General features: G+C 44.0%; 2 protein-coding genes across 5 annotated transcripts; one reads left to right on the plus strand and one right to left on the minus strand.

Annotated features, from left to right (window-relative positions):
* Positions 1 to 4,108: 4,108 nt before the first annotated feature.
* Positions 4,109 to 5,974, plus strand: LOC120051424 (small integral membrane protein 11A-like). The gene is made up of 3 exons (XM_038998287.1): positions 4,109 to 4,231; positions 5,344 to 5,574; positions 5,736 to 5,974. The coding sequence occupies exons 1-2, from the start codon at positions 4,208 to 4,210 to the stop codon at positions 5,545 to 5,547; spliced, it is 228 nt and encodes a 75-aa protein (XP_038854215.1). The 5' UTR covers positions 4,109 to 4,207; the 3' UTR covers positions 5,548 to 5,574; positions 5,736 to 5,974.
* A 687-nt stretch (positions 5,975 to 6,661) lies between these two features.
* LOC120051423 (calcipressin-1-like) lies at positions 6,662 to 19,228 on the minus strand. 4 transcript variants are annotated; one of them, XM_038998286.1, is made up of 5 exons: positions 18,794 to 18,905; positions 13,961 to 14,131; positions 9,157 to 9,330; positions 8,537 to 8,696; positions 6,662 to 8,316 (listed from the first exon to the last, which is right to left on the minus strand). In XM_038998286.1, exons 3-5 carry the CDS (start codon positions 9,175 to 9,177, stop codon positions 8,126 to 8,128), a joined length of 372 nt encoding a protein of 123 aa, XP_038854214.1. In that variant the 5' UTR covers positions 9,178 to 9,330; positions 13,961 to 14,131; positions 18,794 to 18,905; the 3' UTR covers positions 6,662 to 8,125. The 4 variants fall into 4 exon arrangements, with proteins under 4 accessions (XP_038854214.1, XP_038854212.1, XP_038854210.1 ...); XM_038998284.1 differs by having other exon boundaries at positions 13,894 to 14,131; XM_038998282.1 differs by lacking the exon at positions 13,961 to 14,131 and having other exon boundaries at positions 18,794 to 19,228.
* Positions 19,229 to 19,594: the final 366 nt, after the last annotated feature.

The raw sequence follows: 19,594 nt of genomic DNA on the forward strand, positions 1-19,594 counted from the left end.
AGAAAGAGTTTCAGGCTTGTTTTTTGAAAAATTTGCTAGAATTTGTAGTTTTTCTAGGTGGCTCCCATTTTGGCTGTAGTATTGTGGCGCGCGTCGGTGTTTATCTCCGGTAATGAACATACTATTCTCCGTCTTAAATTGTATCGTTTATTTACATATTAGGGTACCTGAGGATTGATTAGAAACGTTGTTTGACTTGTTTGGACGAAGTTTATTGGTAACTTTTGGGATTCATTTGTATGCATTTTGAACGAGGGAAACCGGTGGATTACTGAGTCAAGCGCGCCAACTAAACTGACTTTTTTGGGATATAAAGAAGGACTTTATCAAACAAAATGACAATTTGTTATGTAGCTGGGACCCTTGTGATTGGAAACAGAGGAAGATCTTCAAAGGTAAGTGATTTATTTTATCGCTATTTCTGACTTTCGTGACGCTTCTGCTTGTTTGGAAAATGTTTGTAATGCTTTTGTATGCGGTGCGCTGTCCTCAGATAATCGCATGGTGTGCTTTCACCGTAAAGCCTTTTTGAAATCTGACAAAGCAGCTGGATTAACAAGAAGTTAAGCTTTTAAACGATGTAAGACACTTGTATTTTCATGAATGTTTAATATTACGAATTTTGTATTTTGAATTTCGCGCTCTGCAATTTCACCTCGACGGTGGGGCGCTAGCGGCACGCCTATCCCAAAGAGGTTTTAACCTCATAGTCAAAGTTTGATTTCAAATCTAAACTTTTGGAGTATAGAGCCAAAAGAAGAAAACATGCTTTGAAGGTAGGTCAGAGTAAATAACACTCCTGTGGTTTAGCTGAAGGTAGGTCAGAGTAAATAACACTCCTGTGGTTTAGCTGAAGGTAGGTCAGAGTAAATAACACTCCTGTGGTTTAGCTGAAGGTAGGTCAGAGTAAGTAACACTCCTGTGGTTTAGCTGAAGGTAGGTCAGAGTAAATAACACTCCTGTGGTTTAGCTGAAGGAATGTCAGAGTAAATAACACTCCTGTGGTTTAGCTGAAGGTAGGTCAGAGTAAGTAAAACTCCTGTGGTTTAGCTGAAAGTAGGTCAGAGTAAGTAACTGGCTGCCAAGTGGGCGTCATATCACTGTTCTGTCTCTGGCATATCATGTTGCCAAGTACATTGCTAGTGAATGACCAGTCCTTTAGAGTACTGGTAGGGAGCGGAATGGAATCCTGGGTAGGGAGCCATGTTTGGCTGAATCTCTTTAACGTTTACAAGAGCCACGATGATGCTATCTCATGACTGGTGGACCTATTTACATTTGACCTTACAGCTGAGCACAGGTCATGGGGGATTGCCTGTCAGCATGGAACATACTTGACACCAGGTGTGTTAACACCTGGTTTACCCCTGTGTGTGTGTGTGTGTGTGTGTGTGTGTGTGTGTGTGTGTGTGTGTGTGTGTGTGTGTGTGTGTGTGTGTGTGAGCGTGCGTGCGTGCGTGCGTATGTGCGTGTGTGTGTGTGTGTGCGTGCGTGCGTGCGCGTGTGCGTGCGTGCGTATGTGTGCGTGCGTGCGTGTGTGCGTGCGTGCGTATGTGTGTGTGCGTGCGTGCGTGCGTGCGTGTGTGCGTGCGTGTGTATGTGTGTGTGCGTGCGTGCGTGCGTGCGTGCGTGCGTGCGTGCGTGCGTGCGTGCGTGCGTGCATGTGTGTGTCTGTGTGTGAGGATATCCATCCTCCCCCATCAGCTGTGTGTCCTCAGCAGGGAAGTGTTTCTCTCCAGCACTCTTCAGACGACTAGAAAGCAAACAAACACTTTCAGATCTAACCGCTCAACAACAAAAAACATCTTTAAACAAATAAGGCCTCTTTGATACTCAGATATTCTACTGTATAAAGAGACAGACACAGGTGGTGTTTTCATTAAGAAGAAAAGCCCTCCCTCTGCTTTTCCCAGAATCCTGTGTTGTTTCTCCCAGCAGGCTCTGCCAGGCCCTGTCAGCCCATTGGGTGGTGTGGCCCGGGGAGAGATGGAAGGAGACGGAGGAAGGGGTTAGAGGTCACAATACTATTTCCTTTTCTTCCCACCTGTCTAGTTATTTTCAGATCAGTGCAGATGTGGAAAGGGGGCGATACATTGGCCATATTCAAGAGCATCAAAACGACTGCAGGCGACTGCTAACTGACTGATCTACAAATCACCTTGCATCAGAAATAACACTCATTATTATTTGTATATCAGTCAGTCAGTCACAATTTGCGGTTTTGATTCTCTCGAACACAGCCATTCCAAATGCCCATACACACGTGTGTGTCCTCCTGCTGGTGTGTTCGAGCGTTAAGCCTAACGAAGCCGACCGTAGACGAAAGTCGGAGAGGGAAGTTGGGGGTAGGTGCACCTGCGACAGCCAAAGGTCAAACAGTGTAAGGGTTTTACAACAGCAAGGCTCATGTCAATATGGCAGTCAACATAGCTGCTATTGTTTATTTAATTTTTTTAAATAAATGTCCAAATAAACTTTTCTAACCCTAACCCATATCACACACTCATAAATTAAAAACATAACATGTGTACAATTCCTTGGTTAGAGAGACTTTCATTTGTATCCCCTGTAGCTAAAGAATCCTGGCAAAGTTGGTTCCTGTTTCAGTCAGGTCTTTGGCCATGTTCGCGTGGGTCAAACAAAAACATTGATTGACAAATAGCGCTTCCCAAAATGCAGGTGATGGCTGAGAAGCAACTGCAGCGACTTGAAGGCGACTTCATTAAAAAAATGATTTTTGTAAAGTGAATTCAGTCGACATGTCGTCGCAAGTCTTTTTATAACCATAATGCAACACACTTTGAAAGGCCAACTCTGTTGATCAACCAAGCACTCATTTTCTTTCAATCTAGTTTGCCACAGAATAGCTGATTTATATTTTATAGATTTGTTCTATAGTGAATTAACCTGTACATTTACCAACATTCATGAGCCTTGGTTGGCTCTGTAACTTTTTCTTGTAGACCTAAACACACAGCACATAGCCTCATTGTCTCTCCCTCCCTCCAGGCGTTGGACAATGTCCCTCTGCTCTTCTACTTCCTGGCATGTAGAAGAAGAAGACACGGGGCGCATTGGAACGGATCATTTTTGTCAGAGTGGTGACCAACAACGATCACTGCCCTGACAAAAGTGATCCACTCCATGCCCCGTGTCTCCTTCAGTATCTCTAACAGCCTCCAGACACTTATCTAAGGTCAGTTTGGTGTTTTGGTCTTGATGGTTAAGGTTTTGATTTTGGATTCATGAGCTGATTCTAGATCTCGGCCTAGGAGTATAAACGCCCTACGCAACAGACTGATGGAGAGGTAATTTATCGCCCTCTAGAGGATACTGAACAATACTGCATTGTCATAGTTGCTTGACCTCAAATAGCCAACATTGTTTTCCATAGAACACAGCATACCTTTAAGCATTAAGGCCCGAGGGGGTGTGTGGTATTGGCCACACCCCTTAAACGCTGTTCTTACGCACGACGTGAAGTGGAGTGCCTGGATACAGCCCTTAGCAGTGGTAGTGTATATTGGCCATAGGCCTATACCATAACCCCCCGAGGTGCCTTATTCATATTATAAACTGGTTACTAACATAATTAACAAGCCATTTGTGTCATACCCATGGTATGTTGTCTGATATACACACAGCTGAAATGTTGTTTCCGCCAATCAGCATCCTGGTCCCAAACTACCTGGTTTATAATAGGCTATATAATTTGAACTGTATGGCGGTGTCTATAGCTAGATGTTGGCTAGAAGTACAACAAAGTGTGTGAAACTCGAATGGTTAAATCCATAATTGGTGATGGAGTAGGTCTACATTTAATCTGATTCAGCAATAATAACATGGCTAATCAGATCAGCAAACCCCGTTACAAGGTTGTAACCTTATAGTAAGAAGTAAGAATATCTCTGGAGTCACTTCTAGACGGTTCTTTTCCATTCGTCATAACATGTTTCCCGTGAAACTCTCAGTGCCCATTCATTGGCTAACCTACCGATTTGTTCTACGACTCTTAGATGACGATTGGTCCAAATAATGTACATCAAACAAAGTGTGCGTTCTTATTGGTAGAATGTCTTAAGCCCCGCCCCTAGAAGTAATACTTTACTTCCCCCCGGAGCAGTGCCACATATATCTGTGCTAGGGGAAACTTCACCCAAAGCCACTTTCTTAACACAGTTCCGTCCAACGTCACATTACAGCAGACATGGACCACATGATCAACTGGAAGGTAAGTCAGATATATTAATACAAGTCTATTCATTAGTAACAATTAACATATGCTGAGCATCCCATGTTGTATTGTGTTCTATAAATCGTCCCTTATTTCGCTACGAGGTCGTTGATGTCTGGCAAGCTGCCCATCCTCTCCAATGTTGTTGTGACTTGATAATGACACTTGCTATTTGCATGGACAGTCCAGTGTTACGTTTTAAGATATTTTTTATTCTCTTGTTGTTGGTTAGCTACATTGTTATGAGTGCTTTGTACAGTGACGCATATGCAACGTTTTTAGGATAGTGTTGCTATAAATACTGCAGCCTACGCAGCACGGTTTATGTGGTCTAGTTCACGAGGGTCGTCTTGAGCAGGCGCTGTGCAGAGAAGCAGATCTAAAAGTCAGCTCATTTTACAAGTAACTGAACTGACAGGTTCTAATTATAGAAAGATCAGCTAATTTGTTTTGAGATCTGTGATTGCATCATGCTGCTTGGTGTGTGTGTGTGTGTGAGAGAGTGTGAGACACTGACAGAAGACAGGCCTAGTATACGGATGGTTGCAGCTGTCCTGCCAACTATGGTGACTGTTTGGGTGTCAGCTGACTTCTAGTCTTTGGACTTTTTGGTGTCGGGTTTGAGGGGGGGTCGGTGTAGTATTTTGGTCCCTTGTGGAATTCTAGAGCAGTGGTTCCCAACCAGGGAATCCACAGGGGGTACTTGAGAAGGCTCATGAGCCCATAGGCATACTGGTAAAATGCACGAGTGGGCACTCCGGGCAAAGCAAAATTCAGTTGGTGATACAGTAACCGAAAAAGGTTGGGAACCGTTGTTCTAGTGTTCCTTCCTTGAGGGATGGTAAGAGGGGCTGGTGGAGAGTGACTTGGTCCAATGTGCAGTTGAGCATGACAGAGGATTATATTAAGTAGGCCAACTTTGTTGGTCAAACAAGCACTCATTTTCTTTCCATCTAGTTTGCCACAGAATGGCTGATTTGTATTTTATAGATTTGTTCTATAGTGAATTAACCTGTACATTACCAGCCTTCATGACCTAAACACACAGCACATAGCCTCATTGTCTCTCTCTCATCACCCTGCTCCTTTCCATCTCTCCCTCCCTCCAGGCATTGGACAATGTCCCTCTGCTCTTCTACATCCTGGCATTGAAGACCCTGGTCTTGTGCCTGGGCTTCGCTGGAGTGAAGATCTATCAGGCTAAGAAGGAAGAGGCCAAGCTGAAGATACAGAGGGCAGAGCAGAGGAGGATAGCGGAGCAGGTGCAGGAGCTCCTGGATAACGAGCTCCTGGACAACAAGAAGGATGACTGACCCGGAGGAACAAGGGAGTGTGAGAAGGTGAAAGTGAATACAATACAAAATTTGTCCATTTGGAAATCAGTCAGCAATATAGACGGGGAGATAACAATTGGTGTTTCAAAGCTACTTCAAAGGGTATATCTTAAAGTACAGTAGTTATTGGTCAGTTTGAGTTAAACATTTCCCCTCTTTCTTCCCAGGAACTACAGTATGTCACCTGACCAGACTGGGGACCTACATGCTCCAAGGATGGGGCGGAGCTCTGATTGGCTGGTCTGGGGAGGAAGTGTTGAGAATGTATAGTTCCTGTTGGACAGTACTTACCCAGAAGAGGCCTGGGGTCCTGGACATTGCTGCGGGTGTCATTCTTTTTTTACACAAACTTTTAACTTCAGAGCCACCAGATGTTTTGTAAATAAAGACTGTTTTTGTACCTCTGTTGGAGCAGCCTTTCTTTGTCACATTTGATGTATAGAGCTGAATGTTGGAGACAGTGGTGTGATGGAGACGTGGTCAGTCTATTGACTACACATTAGGGGGCATTTAATTTGTCCTGATCCAAGGAGATGAGATGAGGAAGCCACTATAACACTAAAGTCTGTTATCATGTTGACTGTTTTCCCTGGTTCATCTGTCTGTATGATTAGTGTACTTTTGGTACTTATTTTAATCATTTTATAGCTTTTTTTGACTTGCTGATTCTCCATTAGTGAAAAGCACTTAATCAAATGTGTTATTAGACTATTGAGAAGTCTTAGTGGCTTAGTTACTGTACATGGCTCGGTTCCCTGCACATTGTAAATTTGGTATTGGCACTGACCCTGTTTATATAGCTTCCTCTTATTTCTGATGTTTTTCTTAAACAATTATTAGTTATTTTGATATAGAACACTGCACTGTTGGGTAGAGCTTACAAGTTAAGCATTTCACTGTACTTTTGTGCCTGTGACAAAACTTTAACTTGTAACGGTGATAGTTTGAAAGGGTGCACATCCAACTGTCACCATAGGGAGGCAGCAAAGTGCCACCAAATGGCCAGAATGTGAAGTGGCTCCAGACAGTACTTGCCTAAATTGAACATTTGATGAAAATAAACCACATAATTAAAACAAACCACAACTTCGCATGACTTTAGCGGTGAAGTCTTTATTACATGATAACTCACTAGATTATTATTCAAAGTATAATAATGAATCTCAATAGTTGAGTACAAAAGTAGCTAAATGACTAATGCAACTCCAAACCGCTGGGGTGGATAACATTCCAGATGTGCTGTGATGGCGCATGCATTAAACATTTCACAGTGCATCTACACAAGCCTCCCACTACAACCTATGAACCCCCCCCCCCCCACCCCCTGACAGCAGCGCACACAACCAACCCTCCTACAGTAACTGCAGTTCAGAGCCCTAATGGCCCCCAGTCGGCCCCAAAATAGCGGTGTAAGTCAAGTGAGACAAGCCATACTGGCCAGGAAGATGTGCAGAAAAAATGTACAGTAAGCTATGAAGACCCATGCAGGCGGTCATCCCTGCCCCGTGTGATCAGAGTGATATGGCAGCCAGTTCTGTCAATCAAAGAAGGATGAACTAGGAGGGGAGCTTGTATTAACATACATTAACATATCTCAATGCTATGGAAGCAGATGAGTCATTATTGGAGACATATTATTGAACAACAATTTCATAGAATTCACTCGACAGGTTCATTTGCTAAGAAAGTAACTCTGAAGTGTTCTGTTTACAAATGTTAGGCCTGGAGTAAAGACCATTAGGCATTAGAATATTAATGAATAATAATTAGGTCTATTGTGATGTCATCAAATAGAATGTAATTTGTACTCCTCGATGAGTGAAACATTGTAAATCGCTGAGCTGGTGATGGCAGCATTCCACAGGAGGTTGGCGGCACCTTAATTGGGACTGGCTCATGGTAATGACTGGAGCGCAATAGGTGGAATGGTATCAAATACATCAAACACATAGTTTGACGCCATTCATTCGCGCCGTTTCAGCCATTATTATGAACCGGCCTCCACTGCAGCATGCGCACACATCTTATAGACAAGAAAATGATGGATCCAGTACACAGTGTGAAATGAGTCTCTAGACAGGGTTTGTTACGGGGTCCAGAATTACAAGTCACAATGAATCCAAAGGAAGTTGATCCCCCGGTGTCTCTCTAGAGAAGACTACAACATCTCTCTCACACTACCATGCCTGACCACGAACATATACAACGGTTCCAAAGCAAATGAGGAAGTAAAACATTTTTTTTTACAGCAAAAATATTCAAAACATCCCTTGCTCTTTATTCTCTGTCTACTTCTCAAGTGTCTAATATTGTTCCAAATGGAGGACGAAAGAGAAATTAAATGTGAAATGATAAGAGATGAATGTCTCTAGCTCTCTTTTCCTCTCTCTCTCTCCATGAAAAGGCAGGGCTTTGAGAGGCGACTCCCCCTAGTGTTAGAGAGGATGTATTACATGTCCCAACAGCATCCTCCCAGGGCCAGGTTGTCATTGACTTCTGAGAGGCAGATGTGGGAGACATGCTTTGTGGATGTTAGAGCGCCCCCTCTCTCTTCCGCTCACTGCATGACGCCGGGGGTGATGTCCGGACGCCGTGTCTGGATGATTTTGGGGCGAGGGGGGCGGTTGCTGCTGCTGGTGCTTCCTTCTGTGTCGTCTTCGCCCCCCGAGCTGTCCTGCTCGTTCTCACACACGTGGACCACTACGCTGGGGGTGGTGGGGGTGCCGGTGTGCAGCTCGTACTTCTCACCTAATTTAGAGTTGGAGAGAGGACTGTGAACACTGTAGAACTGGCCACAATCGAACTGACGGCAATACAAAGGACAGCTACTGTAATTCCATCACATTGAATAAACATTTATTCTAATTTTAACAAATTCTAATTTTAGGTTCCCATCCTCATTGTAGTAAGTGTGTGTGTGTGTGTGTGTGTGTGTGTGTGTGTGTGTGTGTGTGTGTGTGTGTTGTACCTGGCCCTAGTTTGGAGATGGCACAGAGAAGGTCGTAGTTGATGACGGGCACGGCGTCCGGGGCCTGCTGCCACCCCACCGGTGGCGAAGCTGGGGGGGAGATCAGGAACTGTTTGTCTGGTTTAGGGGGCTCCAGGCGGGGACTGCCTATGAGGACGGACTGCAGGGCAAACGGGGGGGGAAGGGGAAAAGCGAGACACAAGAGGCTCAATGTAGACCAATGGAATCAATCAGTGCCAACACTGCTGCTAGCTAAACCAAAGTGATGAACACGTTTTTTAATAATTTGTTTACCTTTATTTAACTAGGCAAGTCCGTTAAGAACAAATTCTTATTTACAATGACGGCCTACTTGTAAAGTCCCCCGGCCAAACCCTCCTCTAACCCGGACAACGCTGGGCCAATTGTGCGCCGCCCTATGGGACCCCAGATCACGGCGATACAGCCCAGGATCGAACCCGGGTCTGTAGTGACGCCTTTAGCGCTGTGATGCAGTGCCTTAGACCGTTGCGCCACTCGGGAGCTATTATTTGTAATGCATAGCATATTTCCACTACCAAAAGATCCAAGTTACTGAAAGTATGGGGGCATTGGGTGATGTACAGAAGTCGTGTCTCTACCTGTGCGAAGTAGAGGCGCATTTCTTTGCCGTTGAAGTCGCTCTTGTGCAGTCGGAGCCGTGCCTCAGCGGCGGCCAGTGCATCGCTGAAGTTGATTCTCACACGCCGGAAACTCTTAAAGAACTGGAAGTTTACGTCCGGGTCGAAGGAGCGGAACAGAGACTCAAAACTGGTCTATAGGAGGAGAGAGAGAAAAGAGAGGACGAGAGAGAGAGAGAGGGCGAGAGAGAAGGTACAGTACAAGTGAGTTGGATAGTGATGTTGCCACACAGCATTAGTAATGGGATGACATAATACATTAAATACATAATCGTCTGTTTACCCAGAAATAGGCTATGTTTCTCAAAACTGCTCAGTCACTATGATCCCACAGATAATAATAGTCTAACAAACATTAACTACAGTTATGGGACTGTGGCCTGGGAGAGAACCAGCAATGGGAGAGAAGTAAAAAAAAAAGAGCCTAAAACCAAGGGGCTCCCGAGTGGCTCAGCGGTCTAAGGCACTGCATCGCAATGCTTGAGACGTCACTACAGCCCCGTGTCTGATCCCAGGCTGTTCCGCAGCCGGCCGCGACTGGGAGACCCATCAGGCGGCGCACAATTGGCCCGGCGTCGCCCGGGTTAAGGGAGGGTTTGGCCGGGCCGAGATGTCCTTGTCCCATCGCGCTTTAGTGACTCCTGTGGCGGGCCGGGCGCATGCACACTGACACGGTCGCTAGTTGTACAGTGTTTCCTCCGACACATCGGTACGGCTGGCTTCCGGGTTAATCGGGCATTGTGTCAGGAAGCAGTGCGGCTTGGTTGGGTCGTGTTTCGGAGGAAGCACGGCTCTCGACCTTCGCCTCTCCTGAGTCCGTACAGGAGTTGCAGCGATGGGACAATTGGATACCACGAAATTGGGGAGAAAAAGGGGTAAAAAATAAAAACCCAAGACCAGTCCAGGCACAATGACAATAAAACCAAACCCTATAAAGGCCAAATGCATTGTGATTTGAAAGGCAAATTTGTCAAGTGTATGAAGACTTGTACTGTAAGTACCTTTCCTGAAAACACTGTCACCAACCTCGTTTCATATCTTCAGTCTTTCAGGCCTAACGTTACCCGCCCCCGCCCTTCTAAAAATAGCTGCTGCAAAATGCTTGACTAAACTGTCCCCTTAAAATGAGGAACACTGCCCGGTTGTCATGGCAACCCTGCTCAACTTGTGTGCGTGCCTGGCCTTGGTGAGCGCCGGGGTCCGTCGCTAAAGAAAGACCCAGTGTGACAGCGGTCTGATAGGAGCTCAGCTCAGACCATGAGGACCGCTGCATCTCATTGGTCTAAAGCAGTTTGGAACGATTAGTTCAGTGAGAATGGATCACAAGCTGCAGCCAAGCACAGATCTAGGAACAGATTACTTAACCATTACAACCACTAAGAAATGGACCTCAAAGGCTACAGAATCTGACCTTAGATCAGTTTTAGGAGACAGATCAGAGGCGACATATAAAGCCTTCTTACCCGGGACTCAGGCCTGTCAAACACTTCCTGGTTGGTCACCGAGGCAACCAGGCAGAAGGCGTTACACTTGGTGGTCTTGAGGTGCATGATGGGAAGGGCAGGGAGGCAGAGGCCTTTCCACCTGATAATGCGGGAGGTCAGAGTTTGTGAGGAGGGGCCGGGATGAAGATGACAGGTGTGGGGGGTTTGCGCCGCCTTCCCCAGCGTGAGGGTTGAGGGAGATCTCGTTCCCACAACAAAAAAAATAAAAAATATTTTTCCCGTTTCCCTTACTTCCTCCTCTTCTATTCCCCTCTTCAAATTCCCCTTTTCTCTTCTCTATCTCTCTCTGTTTGTACAGTCCACACCCCACTAAGAGAGCTGCAAAAGACTGCAGTCCTGGCCAAATGAAGAACCCCCAAAAAATGTCCAGTGATGTCCAAGCCGGAACCAGTTAGTTACTGAGCAGCTAGACCAGATCCAGAGTTAGCAACGTTAGCGATAGCTCTCACCCTTGGCAGTGAGGTCTGTAGGACAGACAGGCAGCTACACGACAGCTGAAAACAGTCCTCCGTCTAGGCTATAGAACATTCCAACGAGACTATGGCCAGCATTTGTAAAAGTCTCATATAATACATCCTTCTTTCTGTCTGTCTGGTCTCTAGCTCTCTCTGCCTCTGCAGCCACTTATATGAGAGTCACAACTACTGACGTACACCACAGCCCCTCCCTCTCTCTCTTTTCTTCCTTCGTTCCATGGTTCATTCACTCCCAGCCAACCCTCTGACACAGGGGGTGTGTCCTTCCTTTCTTCCCTCCCTCCTTCACTCAGACATGGTCCCTCCCTCTCTCCTTTGCTGACTAATTAGAGAGGCAGTGAGACAGAGAGAGACAGACAGAGAGACAGAGGACTGGAAAATAACAAAATCAACCCTTAGCAGACTGAAGTGTTAATCTCTTCCCTCTTCTCTTGTTCTCTCACTCACTCACACACAAAACACAAAACATATGACAAATCTGTTGCTTAGTTGTGAATGGAAAATATGTGCAAATCAGAAACTGGGTCCATGACTCTGACACAATAAAACCACACACACACACACACACACACACACACACACACACACACACACACACACACACACACTGAATCAGCTTATCGGGGCACTTGACTCTGGCCTGCTGAGCGTCAGTCGTGGAAAACACACGTCATTCTGGGTATAAATACGCCCGAGAGCTTCACTACAGAGAGACACAGACAAGAGAGAGAGAGAGAGAGAGAGAGAAAGAGAGAGAGAGAGAGAGAAAGAGAGAGAGAGAAAGAGAGAGAGAGAGAAAGAAAGATAGAGAGAAAGAAAGATAGAGAGAAAGAGAGAGAGAGAGAGAGAGAGAGAGAGAGAGAGAGAGAGAGAGAGAGAGAGAGAGAGAGAAAGAGAGATGGACTAAAAGAGAGAGGTGGCAGAAGCACAGAGTACATGAGAGAAAGGGAGAGACAGCCTGAAAAACAGAGGTCTGTGTGGAGAGTAAGGGAAGGAGAGAGAGATGAAGGAGAACTGGTTCTTATGGAAAGTACGCGGCTGGAGGCTTGATAACACAGAAGCTTTTATGAGAGTGATATTAATAGCACTGAGGTGCTGTGAGAGGAAAAGTGTATGAGAGAGAGACTAAAGTAAAGGCTCAGCATGTGTGTCTATAATGTATGTGCTAAATGTAGTATACACTTGTTTGTGTGTTAGTAGTGAAGTGACAATCTGTGTGTGTGTGTGTGTGTGTGTGTGTGTGTGTGTGTGTGTGTGTGTCTTAGAAAGCAAATGTTCCAGTGAGGGAATGGAAAATGGGAATATGAAACCAAAACAGAGAGGACGGAAAAAATGCAGGGCTGAGAGCCCCCCCCCCCCCCCCCCCCCCCACACACAATGAGTGTTATGCAAAGTGGCTCTGAAAGAGATAGTGTGGGTGTGTGTGAGACTAACTAACAGGGTAGGACAAAGGCCTGGAGATGGTTAACACACATGTACACCGTCACACACACACACACACGGTGGGACAGAGGTCTGGAGATGGTTAACAACAACAAACACAAACACTCACATTAAACCTCAGCTGCTCTGCAGGGAGGAAGAGGAGGGAGGCACATGTTTCCATACAACACCCACAAACTTTAAAACTAGCCTACACATCCATTTTCTCAAGACTACACCCACAGGCCTACATGCAAGTTAACAGTATAGAGGTATTGTGTCTGGACCCTCGACTGACACTTTTTGACAACACTACTTGTATTCTGCATGCAGAGATCATCAACTCTTGTCTGAGATGTCGTCTCCAGCTGCTGCTACATGAAAGGTAGTGAGTAACAAATCATACTAGCCGTTTGCTGTGATTGACAAGCCAGTCGGCTAGAAGACAGAACCTAGAACAGCAGAGTGTGACCTCAGACAGTGACAGGTGGAACCTCAGAACTGGTTGTATATTCTAGAACACTCCATCATTGTCTGATCTGAGTAGAAACAGCAGGAAAGACCAAAGTGTCACTGATAGTTATAATGAGCACCAGAAAGCAGACAGCACAGACGCATGCACACCTTTACATCAAAGACTAGACAACAAAGAGATTCTGTCCCCCCAGCACATCGTAGAGAGAGACAAGTGCACAGAGGTTGTACTCAGGCAGAGTACTTAAAAGTGCAATATGCAGAATCTATCCACCATTTCCTGGCTGCTAAAATTCTAAATTGTTCGCCTAATTTCAGTTTGTGACAAAACAAGTGTAGAGAATCATTGTACCATCTAAACCGCTGTGAAATATATTTTCTATAACCAAAAATATTGTATTTTCAGCTGTTTGAAGCTGGTGCACAAAAGTAAAAGCCGCAAAAACAAAACTTAAGAACGGGAAGAAAAGAAATAGCACACATAGAACAGATATACCGCTTCTTAGACTTGCATTCAATGAGAATGGCAGATCTATTACTCACATTTATATGTGAATTTGGTCGAATTGACCAAAAAAGTTACATCATGTAGCTTTAAGCCTACCAGCTGCAGTCTGGTACTAGTGTGCAAGAACACACACACTACACACACTACCTGCTCTGTTCTCTCTCCAGGCCTGAGGCTTTGTGAATCAAATATCTCTACCACGCAAATCCTTCAGTGAGTACAGTAAGACAGTACAGGTCACAGTTTCCATTAGGTAACCTCTAGGGTGTCACGTGTGTGGCCAGTCCCTGGTGGTGACCTGTATTTAAATTACCTGTTGTAATAATGTGTGACCCTTACTGCAGGAAGGAATCCATTTTGATTTGGACAGGACAGTTTACCTGATTACGGGCATGGATGGGTCTTAAAACTAGATGAATATCTGAAAAGGATGGAAACGTTGTGTGTCTTTGTCAAACATTCCTAAAGGAGAACACAGTGTTGATGCACACAGCGGAATATTCCATCACATGATCTCTCAGCTGACTCAAAGCTCCTTAAAGGACGTGACCCTGTGAAAAGAAAAACACTTTTATTCCAAACAGTCAAGTTTTTATGACCTTTACCCTGTTTCACTTCCTTCTAAGCCCAATTGATTATTCAATCATTGATCTGTGAGTGAGTGAGTGAGTGAGTGAGTGAGTGAGTGAGTGAGTGAGTGAGTGAGTGAGTGAGTGAGTGAGAGAGGGTTGGAGTATGTGTGGCTTGACCAGCTGTTCTGGTTTGAGCACCTGTCTCACTGTTTCTGCCCCCTCCCTTCCATGGAAGAGGCCATCAGTAGGAAAATACATTTCAGCTGAATCCGACACTATTCCCCAATGTCACCACACCAGCTAGACCTCCATGTTAAACAAACAATGTGTAAATTCCATACAGCATTGACTTCTGTTTGCCGTTTCTCACAACAGTACTGTTTGTATGGCCCATAGTAGTCTGTAGTAGACCCATGGTGAGTTGACACTTAGTTCTCATAAACAAAAGCAACAGTGTGTGGTAGTGCTGACCCCAATTAGTTGACTGGTTGATGGTCGCCCGCGGCCAAGTTATTTTCTCCTTTGTTTGGAGCGCTCCTGTCAATGTTGAGTAAGGACGCGCACCTGATTATGCACTGAAGTAGGCCTATATGCTACCTGGCCTATGTGCAAATGTAGGCATATAAATGTGCCCATTTGGGGATCTGATTGTATTTCTGATTGGCTTAACGCACCACCACTAATGAGCTGTGGAGCTTCTCAAATAATGTTTACTTCACCTAAAACAGAAAGCAAACAAAGACTGTTTTTACATCCATTGAGAATTACAATAGTTCCTCAATATACACTACCGGTCAAAAGTTTTAGAACACCTACTCATTCAAGGGTTTTTCTTTATTTTTACTATTTTCTACATTGTAGAATAATAGTGAAGACATCAAAACTATGAAATAACACATATAGAATCATGTAATAAACAAAAAAGTGTTAAACAAATCTATTTTATATTTGAGATTCTTCAAATATCCACCCTTTGCCTTGATGACAGCTTTGCACACTCTTGGCATTCTCTCAACCAGCTTCATGAGGTAGTCACCTGGAATGCATTTCAATTAACAAGTGTGTCTTCTTAAAAGTACATTTGTGGAATTTCTTTCTTTCTTAATGCATTTGAGCCAATCAGTTGTGTTGTGACAAGGTAGGGTGGGTATACAGAAGATAGCCCTATTTGGTAAAAGACCAAGTCCATATTATAGCAAGAACAGCTCAAACAAGCAAAGAGAAACGACAGTCCATCATTACTTTAAGACAAAGTTCAGCCAATACGGAACATTTCAAGAACTTTTAAAGTTTCTTCAAGTGCAGTCGCAAAAACCATCAGGCGCTATGATGAAACTGTCTCTCATGAGGACTGCCACAGGAATGGAAGACCCAGAGTTACCTCTGCTGCAAAGGATAAGTTCATTAGAGTTACCAGCCTCAGAAATTGCAGCCCAAATAAATGCTTCATTTGAATTTTTAATTTAATTTTACCTTTATTTAACTAGGCAAGTCAGTTAAGAACAAATTCTTATTTTCAATGACGGCCTAGGAACGGTGGGTTAACGGATTTTTACCTTGTCAGCTCGGGGATTCGATCTTGCAGCGTTGGTTACTAGTCCAACGCTGGTCAACTAACAGAAAACATCTCAACTTCAACTGTTCAGAGGAGACCTGTGTGAATCAGGCCTTCGTGGTCAAATTGCTGCAAAGGAACCACTACTAAAGGACACCAATAAGAAGATGAGACTTGTTTGGGCCAAGAAACATGAGCAATAGACATTAGACCGGTGGAAATGTGTCCTTTGGTCTGGAGTCCAAATTGGAGATTTTGGGTTCCAACCGCCAGGGTGCTTTGCTGGTGACACTGTCTGTGATTTATTTAGGAATTCAAGGCACACTTAACCAACATGGCTACCACAGCATTCTGCAGCGATACGCCATCCCATCTGGTTTGGGCTTAGTGGAACTATAATTTGTTTTTCAACAGAACAATGACCCAATACACCTCCAGGCTGTGTAAGGGATATTTTACCAAGAAGGAGAGTGATGTAGTGCTGCATCAGATGACCTGGCCTCCATAATCACCTGACCTCAACCCAATTGAGATGGTTTGGGATGAGTCGGACCGCAGAGTGAAGGAAATGCAGCCAACAAGTGCTCAGCATATGTGAGAACTTCAAGACTGTTGGAAAAGCATTCCAGCTGAAGCTGGTTGAGAGAATGCCAAGAGTTTGCAAAGCTGTCATCAAGGCAATGGGTGGCTATTTTGATTTGGTTACTACATGATTCCATATGTGTTATTTCATAGTTTTGATGTCTTCACAAGTATTCTACAATGTAGAAAACAGTAAAAAATAAAAAGACAACCCTTGAATGAGTAGGTGTTCTAAAACTTTTGACCGGTAGTGTATTTAAAAAATCTTTACAGCTCTCTCCCTTTCGATAACAACTCAGTGTGAAAGGGAAAAATGTCATGCTCTTATCCAATGGAAACTTCATAAAATAGACCTACCTGATTACTTATTATCCATTGCGCAAATAGCCTACAGCTGTGTCTGTCCTGAGCTCACTGGCACTTATACAATGTTGCAAGTTTGCTAGTGTGAGCTGGGCCAGACCCAAGTTAATACAATGTTTCAAGTTCGTTGCAGACAGGACATGGGTAGCCAATGTGATTTATAGGATTTTTATTTTATCAGGATATTTTCTACCTGCAGGCTGCAATGTTTTTATTTGTTGGCTATTTTCACATAGTTTTATGTAGGCTATTTTTACATAGTTGCGATGGCAATAGAAGTTGCGACAGAGCCTGGGCGCGAACCCAGAGACTCTGGTGGCGCAGCTAGCACTGCGATGCAGTGCCCTAGACCACTGCGCCACCCGGGAGGCCCTAGAAGTTGCATTTTAAGTTTGTATAATTTGTATTTAGATTTGGATAGAATTTTGATTAACCACATGACAATGATTCTGAGATACGAAGATGTTATTCTAAATTAAATTAAACTGTTCCATGAAAAAGTGCATTTGAAAACCATAACTAGCACACAAATCAGTAGAAATTGTAAGATAAATTAGCATTGCTCATGAGAAAGTTTGTGGACTCCTTGTATTACCAGCAACTTCAGGAGGATGGTTGGGTCAGGTTAAGGTTTTTTCTTCTGGTAATCTTGATCTCTGGCTCCCTCTTGAGTCATCTGCATCTTATTTCATCAAACAGTGAGCTTAAAGCATCAGACAAGCTCAATGCATATAGTTAACTTTATTAAAACAAGTAGAGTGTGTCTATATGGAAAAATAAGTTTAAAAATTCCGATCACTCAATTTTTTCCGTGTTTTTTCCCCCCTCGATATATTGACACCCTATTTGTTTTAATAAAATCAACTATATGCAGAACGGACGACTTTCGGTCAACCAATATAAATGTTTTTAATCGGGACAGCCCTAGTGTGTGGATTTATTCTATTTGCTTTAAACAAATTGCAAGGCATAGGGCCTAGTCTTTGGATGTGGGAATACTACGTAGAACAAAGACTCTAATTTCTCCCCTTTTCAACCTCACCTCTTCCTGCTTATGACTGCTGTCCTTCCTGTCAGCTCCAATGGAAACTCTCTCTGAATCAAAGACTAGCCTACACAGAGCGGAAGAATGTTGTGTACACTGAAAATACATTAGTCAGATTTCCAACACAAAAACTCAGCCCCTGTGACACATTCACCTGACCTCAGGAAGGCTAGATGTTATCAGAGACTGATATAATGGGAGTGTGTACCAGATATGCATTTTACTAAAGATACCAATCTTTGTTTATGATTTAGGCTACATCCTCAAAGTCCAGAAACAGTTTTGACTGAATAGGGCCCCTGCTTGCCAATTCTCTCCCTGCTGTTGTTCAGGAGGATCTCCTGAATGACATCTGGCCTAGTTAGAGCACACACACTTTCCATTGTTCTGATTACAGCGTGTTATCACATAGTCTACTTCCAGTGGCCTTCATTTGACTGACAAAGAGGTCACAGCCTCCTCAGCCAAAACCCCTGACAAGAGATCGGTGAGAGGAGCAGAGATGACTAGACATGTTTGTGCCATATCACTTTCACTTATTGGCTAGCTAAGTGGTCATGAAGGAAAGAAGACAAGGAAAGGAAGGAGTAAAATAAACACTCTTAGGACCTCTGCCTGTGTGCATCTGTCCTTGGCTAAGCTCTGAGATTCTGGCCCAGTTAGGACAGAATCTCTGTTTTTCCAAGCTTCCTGTATTCTGGTCTTTGTTATGGGGGAAAATCTAGTAATGTTCTTGCTGATGGAACTGTTCCAACCCCTATGGAATCAGGCAGGGGATGGAAGGGAACCATTTCAATGTGTGTGATGAGGGTGTGAGTGGTGGATTGGAACTACACAACTAGGAGCCTAAGACTCATCTTTAGAAAGACGCCAGTTCTTTGGAGGAGTGGAATGTAATACTATCTTTGGATTGAACATGAGTAAGTACGTATGTGTACACACACACACACACACACACACACACACACACACACACACACACACACACACACACACACACACAAATAGGTTTAAGTTGTTTAGTAGGGAATCATTGTAATGTAATGCAAACTCGCTTTGGTTGAATGCTTTGATCCACCATAACACACATCCTTACCTTCAGAGTTTGGTCATTGAAAACATCTTCAGTTACTTTGCATGCGATAAGGGCGTTGGGTAGGTCGGTAAACTGCACATTGACCGTTGCCTCAGCACCATCGCTCTTCTCTGATTTCTGCATCTTGCGGACCGTACTTGTTCTAGTCGCGCCAGGTTAGTTGTTTCAACTTGCAGTTCGGACCTAGCAGTCACTGTAGCTAAATATACTGTGGACCTACGTTAGCTTTCAGCTAGCTAGCAGAAGCGCTTAGCTACTATTTCATCGCAAGCTCCTTAGATTCGTCATTAATTAATGAGCAAAAGTTAAATAACTAATGTAGCTATGTTGTTTTATGGCGAAATATTTCTCAGTAAATTACATTCAAAATGCATATTACACTAAAACTGAAAGTACTGGTATAGAGCTGGTGGCCCATGGAATAAAGGATATGACGTCAAGGGGACGAAAAACAGCTGATGCGATTTTCCGGTTTAGAACTGTCGCAACGCAGCTTCACTGATCACTGCAATTCGGGATTGTCCAAGAGATTACATGATAACGAGTTTGACTCATAGGGTCTGTTTTAGATCAGTGATGTCTACGCAGCGCTTTACCCCATTGCAAATTACTGGAACGCTCTGAAGGTGATGGCACATTAGCTGTCACTGTCAGTGTTGAGTTTTAGGACACTGTCATTTTGCCCTGAACTGTTCGTTGCAAATGCCATACTTATGTCTACTGAAGTGAAGTCTATTTATTTATATGTAAATGACCTGCTATTTTATCATATTTAATACCATTATAGACAAAGCAATACTG

This window comes from Salvelinus namaycush, chromosome 7, assembly GCF_016432855.1.
Source record: "Salvelinus namaycush isolate Seneca chromosome 7, SaNama_1.0, whole genome shotgun sequence".
Lineage (NCBI taxonomy): Eukaryota > Metazoa > Chordata > Actinopteri > Salmoniformes > Salmonidae > Salvelinus > Salvelinus namaycush.

What these genes read in the sequence shown, in the direction of transcription:
- LOC120051424 (XM_038998287.1), top strand. Translation starts at nt 4,208, where the DNA reads ATGGACCACATGATCAACTGGAAG. An exon ending in ACCACATGATCAACTGGAAG is followed by an intron (nt 4,232 to 5,343) that starts GTAAGTCAGATA and finishes CCCTCCCTCCAG; the next exon opens with GCATTGGACAATGTCCCTCT.
- LOC120051423 (XM_038998282.1), bottom strand. Translation starts at nt 18,916, where the DNA reads ATGCAGAAATCAGAGAAGAGCGATGGTGCTGAGGCAACGGTCAATGTG. An exon ending in TCAATGACCAAACTCTGAAG is followed by an intron (nt 9,331 to 18,793) that starts GTAAGGATGTGT and finishes CTCCTCCTATAG; the next exon opens with ACCAGTTTTGAGTCTCTGTT. An exon ending in TGCGCCTCTACTTCGCACAG is followed by an intron (nt 8,697 to 9,156) that starts GTAGAGACACGA and finishes TTTGCCCTGCAG; the next exon opens with TCCGTCCTCATAGGCAGTCC.